The 14,915-nt window shown below is 36.8% G+C and overlaps 1 protein-coding gene across 2 annotated transcripts; it reads left to right on the forward strand.

The window, feature by feature from the left end:
• Positions 1-1,972: 1,972 nt before the first annotated feature.
• Positions 1,973-12,232, forward strand: LOC144021078 (uncharacterized). Of its 2 annotated transcripts, none has more exons than XM_077525090.1 (11): positions 1,973-2,186; positions 5,137-5,192; positions 5,328-5,443; positions 5,517-5,611; positions 7,101-7,287; positions 8,792-8,835; positions 8,926-9,001; positions 9,085-9,486; positions 10,441-10,929; positions 11,147-11,199; positions 11,718-12,232. In XM_077525090.1, the coding sequence occupies exons 1-11, from the start codon at positions 1,992-1,994 to the stop codon at positions 11,724-11,726; spliced, it is 1,722 nt and encodes a 573-aa protein (XP_077381216.1). In that variant the 5' UTR covers positions 1,973-1,991; the 3' UTR covers positions 11,727-12,232. The 2 variants fall into 2 exon arrangements, with proteins under 2 accessions (XP_077381216.1, XP_077381225.1); XM_077525099.1 differs by having other exon boundaries at positions 7,104-7,287.
• The last annotated feature ends 2,683 nt before the right edge of the window (positions 12,233-14,915 follow it).

Consider the following 14,915-nt stretch of genomic DNA (forward strand, 5'->3'; position numbering starts at 1 on the left):
TACATTTTTATTTACAAGGCCACGCTTGGATTGTTGCCCTCTTATATTTGTAATCTAGTCACATTGAAAAGTGTTGATTCTTATGGTCTGCGTTCCAATGATCTCTTGTTGCTCTCTTTTCCATTTGTCCACACTGAGCTGGGGAAAAAGGCTTTTGTTTTCTCTGCCCCTTCTGCATGGAACATGTTGCAAAAGGACTGGAAACTAACGGAACTTGTTTCATTGAACTATTTTAGATCCAGATTAATACGAGCACTTGAGACGGCCTCATTGATTTGTAACTGTTTTATATCATTTTTATGTGATTGTAAGTGAAACTTTTATTTGTAACTGTAATGTAAACTGTTTTGCTGCCTCTTGGCCAGGACTCCATTGAAAAAGAGGTTTTTAATCTCAACGGGACTATCCTGGTTAAAGGTTAAATGAAAAATTAGCATGGCTGGGTATTACCTAAACATTAAATCTAAATCATGTGGTCAGTGTTATAATGCTGTGTTATAATGATCGTTACGTTTTTTTTTTATTGTGTTATTCAATAATGAATTAAACAAAACAAAAAGTCGTATGTATAATAATTATTATTTTATATATATATATATATATATATATATATATATATATATATATATATACATAATACCCCCCCCCCCCCCCACACACACATATATATATATATATATATATATATATATATATATATATATATATATATATATATATATATATATATATATATATATATATATAGTGACACCCCAGGGATTTTTTTTTCTTAACATTACTATGAATATATAAGAATGAACATGAGTGATAAAAAAGAAACTTCTGGAACACAGTATGACGTCAGGAAGCGTCCAAACATTTACCAGACCGTTATGATTTATATAAATACAGCATTTGCAAAATATATCAGATGGCTTGTGTGCCGAAAGCGAAACAAATACATTTTAAAAATTATAAACAAGATATATCCTGTGGCAGAATTTCTAAAGAGAAGATTTCAGTTTGAGGTAAATAACTGTTCCTTCTGCCAAAATGATGAAGAAACTTTGGATCATTTGATTTGATCATCGTTTTTGTTTTTTTGTTTTTTGTTTTGCTCTATTTCACAAGGATTTTGGACTGATAAAAGAACTAGGCTGTCAGTAAGAATTAGTGACGTTCCACAATTTGAATTGAGTCCTGTTCTTTATGGATGATTTCGACTTTTATGTTTCGGATTTATTTAATATTCTTTTGTTAATGGGCAAATACCTGCGATTGGCTGGCAACCAGTTCAGGGTGTATCCCGCCTACTGCCCACAGCCAGCTGATATAGGCACCAGCACCTCCCGCGACCCTTGTGAGGAATAAGTGGTTCAGAAAATGGATGGATGGATAATGGGAAAATATCATATTCATTGTAAGTGGAAGAAATGTAAGCCCTCCTTGCAAGGATTTATTGTTGATATAAAGTTTTTTTTTTTTTTGTACGCTTGAACAAGTGGGAAAGTAACAAATATCCAAGCAAATAAGTGCCAATATTAATTAAGCGGTATTTTTTGTTTGGATTTTTTGATGTTTATGTTCATTTTTTATTTTTAGTGACGTAATGTGTAACAATTCCCAGTTTGTTATTTTCATGTTAATTTTTGTTTTTATATTGTTGCCACGTTCAGGCGTTGCATCTTCTACGAGTGTATGTTCATTGAAATATATAATAAACTAAAAACAAACAAACAAACAAACAAACAAACAAACAAACAAACAAACAAACAAACAAACAAACAAACGTTATGATTATATAACACACCATAACTGCATTCACACAAAATTAACTAAGGGTAATCTTTAAACTACATCGTAATTATTGTCGTTGCAACAATAAATAATACAAAAATGTAATCCACAGAACAACCTTGGATGATCTAGCTAGCCGAACATTACTTCCGGGTTTTGGGTCATTTGCCAAAGAAAGACTACAACTTCCATGATGCATATCGTGAAGCGAAATGAAGCGTGTTCAAATGTCAAGCGAGCCAGTGAACCAGCCAGCCGGGCCTTCTCCTCTTGGAACATTTCATTTTGATTCCCTGTTCGTCATGTCGTGCCAGGAAGACTCGTCGCTGCTCTTCCTCATCGTACAACATTTGAGGATGAAAGGTTTGCTGGCCGCCGCTCAAGTGTTGGAGGAACATGTTAACCAGGTAACAACTCGCAAAAAAAAAAATGGAGAAACATATTTGGCCTTTTTTCAATATCCGTTTTGCGTGCATCCCATCTGCTCTCATTTTATTTAATGGCAGACAGGCGACGAAGAAGAAGGACAGAAAAGTAGAAATAAATGAGAAATTTAGAATTTAAAAGAGGGCTTATGCCGGCTTTAGATTAGAACATGAAAAGTACAGTTGGAGGAGGTGTGTGCCAATTATACCCCCCACAGAACCTCTGAGTGACAGCTACTGCTAACGTCGCTAAGCTTGAAATATCTACTTAATGTATCATTATGAAAATCACTCGTTTTGAAAAAGCATCACTTAATATGTATTGCCGTCTTTTTAACCCATGTGTACAGCAAGACCTTTCTTTACGACTTAATGTATAGTAATATAGTTTATAACGTGGCAAGGTGTATTGTACGACTTTTTTGATGTGGCATTGTTAATAGAAAGACATTTTTAACATGGCATGTTTTATCTATTTTAAATGATTATGTAAGCATGCTCGTTTTGCATAAAGCATATATGTTCATTTTTACCCATGTGTACAGCAAGACATTTTACATTACTGTACAGACATAGTAAGATGTTGAAAAAAGTGATATATAGAAAAACAGTTTTTAAACAGATAATGTTTACTGACATTTTTAAAATATGACACGATGAGAGTAAGAGTTTCATGCATATGATTTATATAGGCAAGGCAAGGCAAGTTTATTTGTATAGCACATTTCATACACAAGGCAACTCAATGTGCTTTACACAAGGAAAGACAACACATAAGCATCAAGAAACAATAGTTAACATTCAGAGGAAGAAAAATAAATGAAAGGTTACAAAATTTTCTAAAAAGAACATACAATAAAACATTTAACATAAGGAAGTTTAAAATAATAAAAAAAAACACTTGATTAAAGCTGTTTAAAAGTCCCTAATCAAAGGTATAAGAAAAAAGCAAAGTTTTTAACCTGGATTTAAAAGCATTTACACTCGGGGCTGACTTCACTTCTGTTGGCAGCCTATTCCATCTGTGTGCAGCATAATAGCTAAATGCAGCTTCACCATGTTTGCTTCGAACTCTGGGTTCCACTAGTTGGCCCAAGTCTGTAGATCTCAGAGCCCTGCTGGGCTTGTACTCAATCAGCATTTCTTGGATATATTCAGGAACCAAACCATTTAGTGATTTATAGACCAGTAGCAGAACTTTAAAATCGATTCTACAGCTGACAGGGAGCCAGTGTAAATCCTTAAGTACTGGAGTAATATGTTCTGATCTTTTTGTTTTGGTCAGAACTCGAGCTGCAGCGTTCTGAATGAGCTGCAATTGTCTCATGTTCTTTTGAGAGAGTCCAGTCAGAAGACCGTTACAGTAATCTAGTCTGCTGGAGATAAAAGCATGGATAAGCTTCTCTTGCTCTGCTTGAAGCATGCAGTCCTTCAGTCTGGATATGTTTTTCAGCTGGTAAAAGGCTGTTTTAGTGATGAATTTAATATGATTGCTGAAGGTCAGGTCTGAGTCTATTAGTACCCCAAGATTTCGAACTTGGTCTTTAGTTTCTAAAGACAGTGACTCAAGCTGTTTTTTAACAGCAATCCTCCTTTCTTTATTGCCGAAAACAATGAGCTCCGTTTTGTTTTCGTTCAGCTGAAGGAAATTTTGGTTCATCCAGTTGTTAACTTGCTCTAGAGAATGACACAATACGTTAATAGAACTGCTGTCATTTGGGGACATAGATAAATACAGTTGTGTGTCATCTGCATAACTATGATAGTCAACATCGGCGTTCTGAAGCATTTGACCCAAAGGTAACATATACAGACTGAACAACAGGGGTCCAAGGACTGACGCCTTTCGATCAGATTCAAAATTTCCAATGGTCACAAAGTAACTCCTTTCCTCCAAATAGGACCTGAACCATTTAAGGACTGTTCCATTTAACCCCACCCAAGTTTCCAGCCTGTCCAACAGTATATTATGATCAATCGTGTCAAATGCTGCACTGAGGTCCAACAAGACGAGCACTGATACCTTCCCTGCATCAGTGCTCAATCTTATATCATTCAGTACTTTAATCAGAGCTGTTTCTGTACTGTGATGAGGTCGGAAACCTGACTGGAATTTATCCAAAAGTCCGTTTAAGCTCAAGAAATTGCTGAGTTGATTAAAAACCACTTTTTCAACTATTTTAGTTACGAAGGGAAGGTTTGCGATTGGTCTATAATTTGCTAGCAGGGAGACATCCAGTGTTCTCTTTTTTAGAATGGGCTTGACGGCGACTACTTTCAGACATTTAGGAAGCTCACCTGATTGAAGTGAGCAATTAATTATTTGTTGTAAATCGATCTGAACAGATTTCACAATGGTTTTGAAAAAGCCAGATGGAATTGTGTCAAGACAGCTCGTGGAAGGTTTCAATTGCTGAACCAAGTCTACTACAGTATTTTGATCCACTGAGTCAAATTCTGTCATGGTAATTAAATTATTCCTAGGTGATTTTAAGTGCAGCATCGTTTTGTTATTTTGCTGGTTTGTAACAATGTTTGACCTGATGGCTTGTACTTTTTCACTAAAGTAGCAGGCAAATTCATTGCATTTATCTGTTGAGAGGAGTTCTGGCGCTGTTTGATTTGGGGGATTTGTAAGTTTGTCAACCACGGCAAATAGAGTGCGTGTATTGTTGAGGTTCCTACTAATAATTTCAGAAAAGTGTTGTTGTCTAGCTATTACTAACGCTTGGTTAAAATGACAAAGACATTGTCTGTACAGGTCAAAATGAACTTGGAGTTTAGTTTTTCTCCACTTTCGCTCTGCTTTTCTGCATATAGACATTATTCAACTTGACAATTTAGTAAGACACGTCAATTATGTATGTATGTATGTATGTATGTATTTATTTATTTATTTATTTATTTATTTATTTATTTATTTTTGGTGCAGGTGGAGAGGCCGAACATGAGCTTGAACTTACAAGACATCTACAACGGATGGCTGAAGTAAGCAAAATATGAAATTGAATCTTGCAAACAAAATGTCTAGTGCCATAAAATACACCATAAGTTATAGTCTTGTACTTACTATGTTGCTGAAAACATGTTACATTAATATGTTGTGTGTGTGTGTGTGTATAGGCTGTGCTCGTGTACCCAGCATGCCATGCAACCAGGCGAGCCAGCCGACAATTCAGATGTGCCCAGCAAAGTTGAATCCCCAAGAGACAGCAACATGGATGCTGAAGCTCCGCCTGGTAACTTTGCTTGTTAATTTTTTTGGTATGGTCTTGTTTGTGTTTTATTTTTAAAGGTTTACTTTTGATTTAGCCTCTAAGACAGAAGGTGTGGATCACACCAATGGACACGACCACAATGGATGCCACTCGCCTCAACCTGAAAAGGAAGAAAAAACACAACAAGAGGTAAATAAAGTAATCAGAAATATGACTAGTTTATTGATAGAAGTATGATGCAGACCTCTACAAGCATAATAACATATTGGTAAGAGTGAATTGGATTTCATGGCGATATGTGCCTAATGAATTGGCCTTTGAATGTGTAATGATATATATATATATATATATATATATATATATATATATATATATATATATATATATAATGCAATCGAACATGGATTTTTTTTCAGCATTTTTTAATTCATTATTCTTATTACATACATACATTTTTCCATTTCCCTATATTACAGATTTATCAGCCTTTTCACAAATGTATCTCTTACAAACGCCATTATGCCATGTAATGACAGAAAAATGACCAACACAAATCAATGTTACACTCGTTTTTCATTTTAAAACAATTTTATGAATTGTTGTGAAATTACTACACCAGTGACTAAAAAATGCAACCATGTTACTATTAGGTTAACATTTCGTCCCACATATATGTTAACAAGAGTATGAAAAAATAGAAAAAAAATATTTTATTGTAGAATCGTACAATACATTACCAGTTGTGACTTATTTTCTAGGTTTTATAAGATTGCAATTTATGAATGTATTTTGTTGTTTAATTTAAGCTTAAAATACATTATCAATAGAATTGAATCAAATATTGATTTTGTTCGGTCTGAGGTCACAATTCATGAAAATTGTGACTTACTCCAATTTTATTCCATGTACAGAACTTTATATGGAGTGATGGTTGTCTTAAAGTGCTTTATAAATAAAGTAATCTCCACAACTTATTGTTATTGAGATGTGGTGAATGTTACTGATACAACTGGATCACATATTGATAAAGTTGCTGATGTCAATGTTTGTAAAAATTGTGACTTATTCCGTCACATACATAAAATATCCAAATATGGATGTATCGTATAATTTCTGAAGGTACATAACTTGCTGCTATCCATTGCACCACTACCTGAAAAACTGGATTTAGCCCAGATTAGCCCATTAGAAATTGCAAAAATAAAACTGCACGGTGAACCCGCATCGTGTCACCTGTTATGTGTTATCAGAACTTGATGAGTTCCTCTGTCCAAAAGCGAAAGCTGACTGTCCACAAATGCTCAAATAACTGTGGCCTCATCGGGCGGAAGCGGGCGAGCCCGAAAGTTTGACGTTCCGTTTGGTTGCACACGCATAGCTGCGCTCCACTGGCCGGAATAATGGCGCTTGTGTGTCTGCGTGTGTATGTGCTTGTCTCTGTCAACGACAACACGACACTTTCACACACGTCTGCCTCGCCCGTTTCCACTGCAGATGATCTGCTTTGAGTCTGTACAGATGATTGCAATCAGCATCATTCTGATGTCATGTTGTTGACTTGGCTGCAACTTGCTGCCTCTTTTTCCGGCTTTTGTGCAACACACAAAAGTGAAATGAAAGCAGAAAGCTGTCAAGGAGCAGTTTGTGTTAACTGGTCGTTGTCGTACTCTTGCTCCAGCAGCCAGAAGTTGACGTGGACGCCTCGTTGGAGTCAAGTGGCAATCAAACAGAGGCCACGCCCTTACCGATGGAAGCAACCAATGAATGCTCAGACGACGAGGGCGACACACAGGTGCAAGAAAGTCGAATTGGCTTGGAAGATCACCAAGAAGTGTTTTGCACCAATGACGTCCCGCCTCCTGCAGGTATGAGCGGCCAATCACGGCCCGGCAACGAAGCAACACATTCACTCAAACACACATTCACAGATTGTCCTCTTTGGCACTTTGGTGCCAAGACTTGCAAGTGGCTGTGAAAATGTCTCATTTGAAAACAGCTTCTTTCAAATGAGTCCATGCGACTATATGCTTGGAATATTATGCCATTTGATTCTTTTCCCCAGGAAATAAGACTTTATTCTTATAAGATTACAGCTTTGTTCAGTAATAATATACAACCATTTATTCCTTCACTTCCCTTCATGACTTAAGTTTTGAAAGAAATTTTATTCTTGAGAAAATACAACTTTAATTTTGATTTTAAAAAAAATGTCACATAATACTCTAGCTTTTTTTCTTGAAAAATCACTGGGGGGTTTTTCATAAATTTTTCGCCATTAAAAAAAAAATACTGCATTCCCAAAAAGTATGATTTTATCCTCTTAAAGGGATACTTTACTTATTTAGCCATTTTTGGCAGTCAAACATTATTTTGCCTATAATAAATGTGATATTTCCATTATTTTTCATGTACAATCAATTAGTACCTTTAAAAACATATTTTGCAACTTGCTGTCGACTGAAAATTACATCACAAGGGCTCAGGTAACCAATCACAGATCAGCTTGTGACACACAGGTGCAAGAAAGTAGAATTGGCTTGAAAGATCACCAAGAAATGTTTTGCACCAATGACGTCCCGCCTCCTAATTGTACGTGAAAAATAATGAAAGTATCAAATTAATTATAGACAAAAACTTTTTATTGCTATAATTGCCTAAATAAGTGAAATATCCCTTTAAGAATTGTTTGACTAGTTCCTTCACTTCAACTTTTACATTTTTTCAATTTTCTTGTTGCAATATGATGCTTTTTCTTAAAAAAAAACATAAAAAACAAGGCTTTATTTCTTAAAAAATACAATTTTATTCTTGATTTTTCAATTTATTTAATTCATCATGACTTATTTCTTTAACAAATCCAACCAATTATTCCTCCATGTCCTCTAGAAATGAGACATTACTGTTGCAATATTATACCTGTTTTTTTTTTTTTTCCTCTAAAGAAGCCACTATTCTAAAAAGAAACGACTTAATTCATTCAATATTGCGACTTTTCTTGGAACAAACCTGACTTATTGTTCCTTCCTTTCCCCTTGAAAAAATAACACTTAATTGTTTCCATATTATGCCTTGACTGACTTTACTGTTGAAAAAAATGGCCCTACTAAGCACTAACCCCCCCCCCCCCCCCCCCCCCCCAAAAAAAAAAACTACATTCTTGAAAAAAAAGCTCAACTTTATAAATTAATACATGTAATTATTTTGAGCGGGGAAAAAAATGTTTGTTTTGTTTTTTTGTTTTTTGTTTTTTGTTTTTTTTAGAATGTCTGCCATTATTCTTTGCAAAATACGTCTTTATTCTCGTGTTAATTTTTTTTTAATAGAAAAAAAATCCAATCATTTATTCGTTCACCTGGGCATCGTGTTTAGATGCTGACATCACGAATGAGCTGGATGAAGATGAGATCACCAAGGTAACAAACATTCCTTCAGATGTGGAGAAAAAAAAAAAAAAAAAACAATAGTGATGGTGTGGTGATGTCTTGGGGGCGTATGTTGAAAAGATGGAGGTCAGTGATGTCACAGTGCAGTCGGCGCAAGAGGACAACCAGATGGGGGCGCTGGAGTCTCCTGATGACGGTTAAAATCAATTTTGTTGTTGGCACGTGATGACATTTTTGTACAATATTCTACCATTTCAAACCAAATGTGTCCTGTTTTAGACAAAATGGCGGAAGAGGACCAAGACCACATGGATGTCGCCATCACCCTCAACATTGACGTAGGCAAAACGGAAGTTAGTCTTGCCGAAGAAGCGGCGAGGCCCAAGAAGAAGAAAAAGAAGAAGAAGGAGATGAAGACGAATCCTGAGGAGGATCAGAAGACGGAACGAGACGATCCGCCAGAAAACACGAAGAAAAGCAAAAAGAGGAAGAAGGAGGAAAAAGAAAAGGAGCAGCAGGAAGTGGAGGAAGACGTGGCTGCACCGGCGGAGAAAAAGAAGAGAAAGAAGAGGAGGAAGATGGAGGAGGAGGAGGAAGAAGGTCTGGGAAAAGAGGAGGTGCAGTGTGATGAAAGAGCAGCAGGAGGCGATGAAGAGCCGCAAAAGAAGCTGGAGGCTCAAGGTACAAAAATGGAAAGCTGCTTATTGTTATTTTCGGAATATCTGGGCCACATTGAAAAGAAAATTAGTTTGTTTGTTTTGGAATCTTATAATTCTCAGGGAAAAATTGTGGACCAATCACCCATACTCTTGCAAAAACCTGACTTCAGCCATGAAAAATTATGACTCAGTTCTTTGAAATAAGGATTATAATATTTTGGGAAAAATATGATCTTATTGTTTAGAAAAAAAACAAACACTTAAAGGGATACTTTACTTATTTAGCCATTTTTGGCAGTCAAACATTAATATTTTGCCTATAATAAATTTTATATTTTCATTATTTTTCATGTACAATTATTACATTTTTGCTGTCGACCGAAAATGACATCACAAGGGCTCAGGTAACCAATCACAGCTCAGCTTGTGAATGTCACATGGCCAAACCTAGAAAACAGGTGAGCTGTGATTGGTTACCTGAGCCCTTGTGATGTCATTTTCAGTCAAGTTGCAAAATGTATTTTTAAAGGTATTAATTGTACGTGAAAAATAATGAAAGTATCAAATTAATTATAGAAAAAATATTCACTTTTTATTGCTATAATGGGCTAAATAAGTGAAGTATCTCTTTAATGCTTGGAAAAATATTGCTTTAATCCTGGAAGAATACGGTTGTTTGACCACTACCGCTGTTCTTGGAAAAACAAAATATTGTTCGAAAATATGAATTAATTCTTGAAAAAGGTGGTTGCCATGATTGGGTGTAAAAGGAGCTTCCCAGAATTGCTGAGTCATTCACAAGCAAAGATGGGGCAAGGTCCATATTTTTGAGAACAAGTTGTGCATGACATCAGCAGATAAACTTCAACATCTCCCCGGATGATGTGATGCGGGCAACTTCAAAACTACCTTGCACCCACAATGTGGTTTGGAGCCCTAAGTCTTAAATGTTGCTGTTTCCTCTTCTGTCCTGAAGGTGGTGCCGCCACCAAGCTTTCTTCAAGCCAGAAGCGACGTCGACGAAAGATGCTCAACCACGAGAAGCAAGCCAGGTTGCTAAAGCAACAGCAGCCGGACGTGAGCGAGGAAGACCAAACTCCGCCACTTAAACCCTCCAAACGAGAAGCGGATGACGCCATCTTGGACGAGGGCACACCAAAGAAGAAGAAGAAGAAGATGATGATGATGCAGGAAGAAAACCAGTCTCCTACCAGCACCGCCAAGAAAGACAAGAAGAAGACCAGTGAGGAAAAGGTTGAAGATGCTGCTGACCTTTTGGAGGCCGTGAGCAAGAAGAAGAAAAAGAAGAAGAAGAGAGCAGCCAATGAGGAGGCAGCTGAGGGAACGGAAAACGGCGGGAATGCTCACGGCTCACTTGAGGTGAAGAAGAAGAGCGAAGAGGAGGAAGACGCTGCCCAAAGTCACGAAACTTCTGTTAGCAGCGACTCATCTGTCAAGACAAAGAGTAAGAATTTATTTCAACGTTTAAAATACAATTTGTTCCAGGGCTAATTTATTAACCATCATCCAACTAGTTGCTGTCCAATTCTAAACCAGGAAGTAAACCCGATGAAAAAAGTAATGAAGTTTGTCAGTCTACTTTTTTCCCCATTCTCCAACTGGAAATGTCTTTCATGCCCACTTAAAAGAAGGTGAATGACTTCCAGTTGTTGTTGTTGCAGAAAAGAAGAAGGTGAAAGTCAAAATGGTGGACGGCGAAGTCGCGCAACTCATGGTAAGATGCAAATGCAACACCGCAGATCATAGCAGCACTTGAGCTACCGTATAAATAGTGGTCGTGAATGACAAGGAAACGACCTCGCAGCTGTCTGATTGCATGTGTTAAGTTCCAGTGATGATGCTACGACATCATTCATTGGACATTTGAACTTCTTGCAAAAAAACAAAACAAAAAAAAACTATTTCCCAAACAATCATTGTTTGGTAGTGTTGGGAAAATGAAGCTTCATGAACCACTTGAACTGCAATATTTTATTTTTTACTTCTCTTGATGGTGCTCTTGGTTTAAAGAAAAATCAAAATTGATTGCATTTCCATTGGATCAAGAGCGCCATCTAGAGGAGTTAAAAAATATTACAAGTGGTTCATGAAGCTCCATTTGTCATCACTAGTTGGGCTAAGAAAAATAAAAACGCTCATGCAGATTGAGAAGCACATTTGGTCCTTGAATTGTCTTCTCCAAACAAAGAAAAAAATGACCTTGACTTTGTGCATATTCATTTTTTGTTTCAGTGTGTCTAAAGACCTCCACATTGGACCTGGAAAACACAAGTTGACAAAACTTGTTGTATCTTAACCACCTTCACTGAAACTCTGACTTATCTTTATTTATGTTAAATGTGTCACATTACCCTTTTTTTTTTTAATTTTATGTTGACAGTTTGACACATACGTCTTCTTGTGCTGAAGTTACGCACTCCATTAGCCCCAAGTTTTCCAAAGGTGTTGGCTCGTTGTTCACTTTTTTTTTTTTTTTTTTTCACTATTTTTCCCTCATCTCAGTCATTGCATTCAAAAGGAGACATGTTACCCATCAAGTGTGAATTTAAACACATTAATAGTGTTTTTCTTAAATTGTCCTTCTTTGTGTTTGGCTACACCACTACATGACTTGCCAAGTGGCTTGATGATGAAGTGCATCTATGGAATCTCTATTACCACTCAACTTAAGTGAGTTAAAATTAGCTTCTGATTAACATTTATTTGATTACTCTGTAAAGTTGTACCCACAAAAATGCTTTCATGAACTTCGTGTTTGTTTGTTTTTCACGGTCTTGCTCTGCTTCCGCTAGCGTTGTGATTCACAGTGTTGTATGGTGTGAAGGCGCCATCTAGTGGTATGTGAAAGAATTACAAAATGAAATATTCACGCTGTGCATGTCACAGCAGTTTAAACTTAAAAAAAAAAAAAAAAAAATCCCGTTCAGTAGTTTTGAGAAATGTATTTAAAAATACATTGTACTTTTTTTTTTTTTTTTTTTTTTAAATGTAGTGTAAATTGAATCATTCTTTAAGATATAGTGCAGATTTGCCCCATATACGGTACCTAGTTACACAAGCAAAAAAAAAAAAACTTGTAGTAAAAATGTCAATTATTCTTAAGGCTTTGACGGGCGCATGTCGCAGATGTTATTAAGACACCCGATAACTCTTTAAACTTGTGGAAAAACAAAACAAAAACATGTCTCCGCTGAGTGCATGCGTGGTACCATTAACGTGTGCTGAATTGCTGTTTGTTCAAAGTGCTGGCAACAACTGTAAAGCTTTTTCAGTGAGAAAGGACAGAATGGCGGCTGACATTTAAAAGTGTTGCGCACAGACAAAGTAAAGTGCTGCATCGATCCAAGTATCACACCACCGCTTTTACGCTTAATGAGGGACAAAGAACAGCAACAATAGGTCATTGACTTTTCTTGGGGGAAAAAGAAACAAAACAAGTGAGACATGCCAACAAAGACACACACTCTTGATTTCATCTTTTTGTTTATGCTGGACAAAACTCTTTGGACACCACTAATAAGTGAGGGAAACGTGTACTGAAAAGTATTGGTACATGATGTGTACAGGAAGTAAAAAAAAAAAAAGAAATTGCTTGCTTTGTTGAAAGTAACAATTGACAAGATGATCGATTAACATTCTATGCCCTCCTCCAATCTGTGATTGATTGATTCGTTGAGTAACTGCTGTTTCCAGATACTTTTGTCCATTTGTTGAGGAATGTGTGAGCGGAAAGTACTTTGGTTGTCACTGAGGACCCTGAAGAACTAGTAACATCCAGCAGGGGGCAGTGGTGGAGTGCGGAAGAGGAAACCCACCATACACACATGATACAGCAGGAAAAATTGACACTGTTGATTTTGAACCGATATCACCTGAGATGAAACACGGAGTAAGACAAAAGTAAAAAGTATTCTGATGCGAAAAACAAAATGTGGAATTTATTTGACTAAAAGTATTGAGACACAAATAAGTGAAAATGTAGATTAGGGAGCATTCAAAAATTTGACAAAAAAAACAAGATTCTCAAGAAAAGCAAGTTTGGACAAAGCCATTGGGACACCAACAGGAAGTAAAAAAGTTAAAATGTGAATTTCCGACAAAGGTATTGGGACGCTTGCACAATACTGGGACACCAATAGGAAGTGAAAATATGGATACCTGTGTATGTATTTTTTGACTTGTAGAGTTTAGACAAAAGTATTGTGACTTTTACATAAGGCAATCAAATATGGAATTTGGACAAAAGTATTAGGACGCTAAGAGGAAGTGAAAATGTGGATTTTCTGGACTAAAGTATTGGGACACCTAAAGGATGGAAACGATGTAAAATTATTGGGACGCAAGTGGAAGTGAAAAAAAAAAATGACAAATTGACACTGAAATTGGGATTAAAAATGTGGACAAAAGTATTTGGACATAGAAGGTATTGGGACACCTAAAGACAGCAAAAATTAAAATGTGGATTTAGGACAAATGTATTGGGACAGCAGTAGGACGTGAGAAGGTTTTGAAAAATATACAAGATCAAAAGACAAATCAATCTTTGACTTGCATATTTTCAAGCAGGGAAGCAAGACGACTATTGATTTTGGACACACTTCATCTGAGAGATGTGTGAGCTTTTTTCCTTTTTTAAAATTTTAGTTTAAATATTTTCCCCTTTCATGATGTGATTTTTTTTTTGGGGGGGGGGGGGGGGGGGGGTGGTGCGTGGAGTGAGTCACAACCTGATGTTTTCTGGAGATAAACGCTGAGCTGCCATAGAAGTAGCCACCGTAGCAGATTAGCGTGCTTTGCCCAGACGGCGGCACATGCCGGGAATATTTATGGGCTGCAAATGTGTTTTATTGGCTTTTATCAGCGCCTGGCAGACATTTCACTTACAGTAGGGCCGGGACTGGAGTCAATACGGCCGCTGTTTGTATTTTCTTTATTTTGCGGATGAGCCTGTCCCGCCTTTGTTGGCAGCTAATCAACCTCTCGCCGCTCAGCACACTCCAATCAATTTGGCAACGATTTGCGGCGGCACAATGGAAAAGGAAAAAAAAATAAAGGGACAGTGAGCGGCGGTGTTTTGCAGCTAAGCCCCTGCACAGGCCTCAAGGTTACAGGAAACAGGCGGGAAATTGCAAGTCGGCAATCGTGCGCAGACGACAGCACGTGTTGCGCGGTCGCCTCTTGTTGGCCTCCGAAAGGACAAAAATACAGTGAAGCACTGCTGATATACAAGATGTGAAAAGTGGAAACATGTGGAGCAAAGAAAGTACAGAAAGTGAAAAGTGGAATATAGACACGAGTATTGGGACACAAAGAAAAGCCAAATAGTGAAGAAAATATCAAAACTAGTTATTAGGACAGCTATAGAAACGCAATGTGAAAAAATGGAAGAGACAAAATTATGGTTTATTGAAAAAGTGAAGCAAAAATAGG

The sequence above is a fragment of the Festucalex cinctus genome, chromosome 1, assembly GCF_051991245.1.
Source record: "Festucalex cinctus isolate MCC-2025b chromosome 1, RoL_Fcin_1.0, whole genome shotgun sequence".
NCBI classification, from domain to species: Eukaryota; Metazoa; Chordata; class Actinopteri; order Syngnathiformes; family Syngnathidae; genus Festucalex; species Festucalex cinctus.

Bases quoted from the DNA above. Each gene is read 5' to 3' on its own strand.
- LOC144021078 (XM_077525090.1), top strand. From the start codon at position 1,992: ATGAAGCGTGTTCAAATGTCAAGCGAGCCAGTGAACCAGCCAGCCGGG. The intron at 5,444-5,516 runs GTAACTTTGCTT...CTTTTGATTTAG, and splicing joins GGATGCTGAAGCTCCGCCTG to CCTCTAAGACAGAAGGTGTG. The intron at 8,836-8,925 runs GTAACAAACATT...TATGTTGAAAAG, and splicing joins ATGAAGATGAGATCACCAAG to ATGGAGGTCAGTGATGTCAC.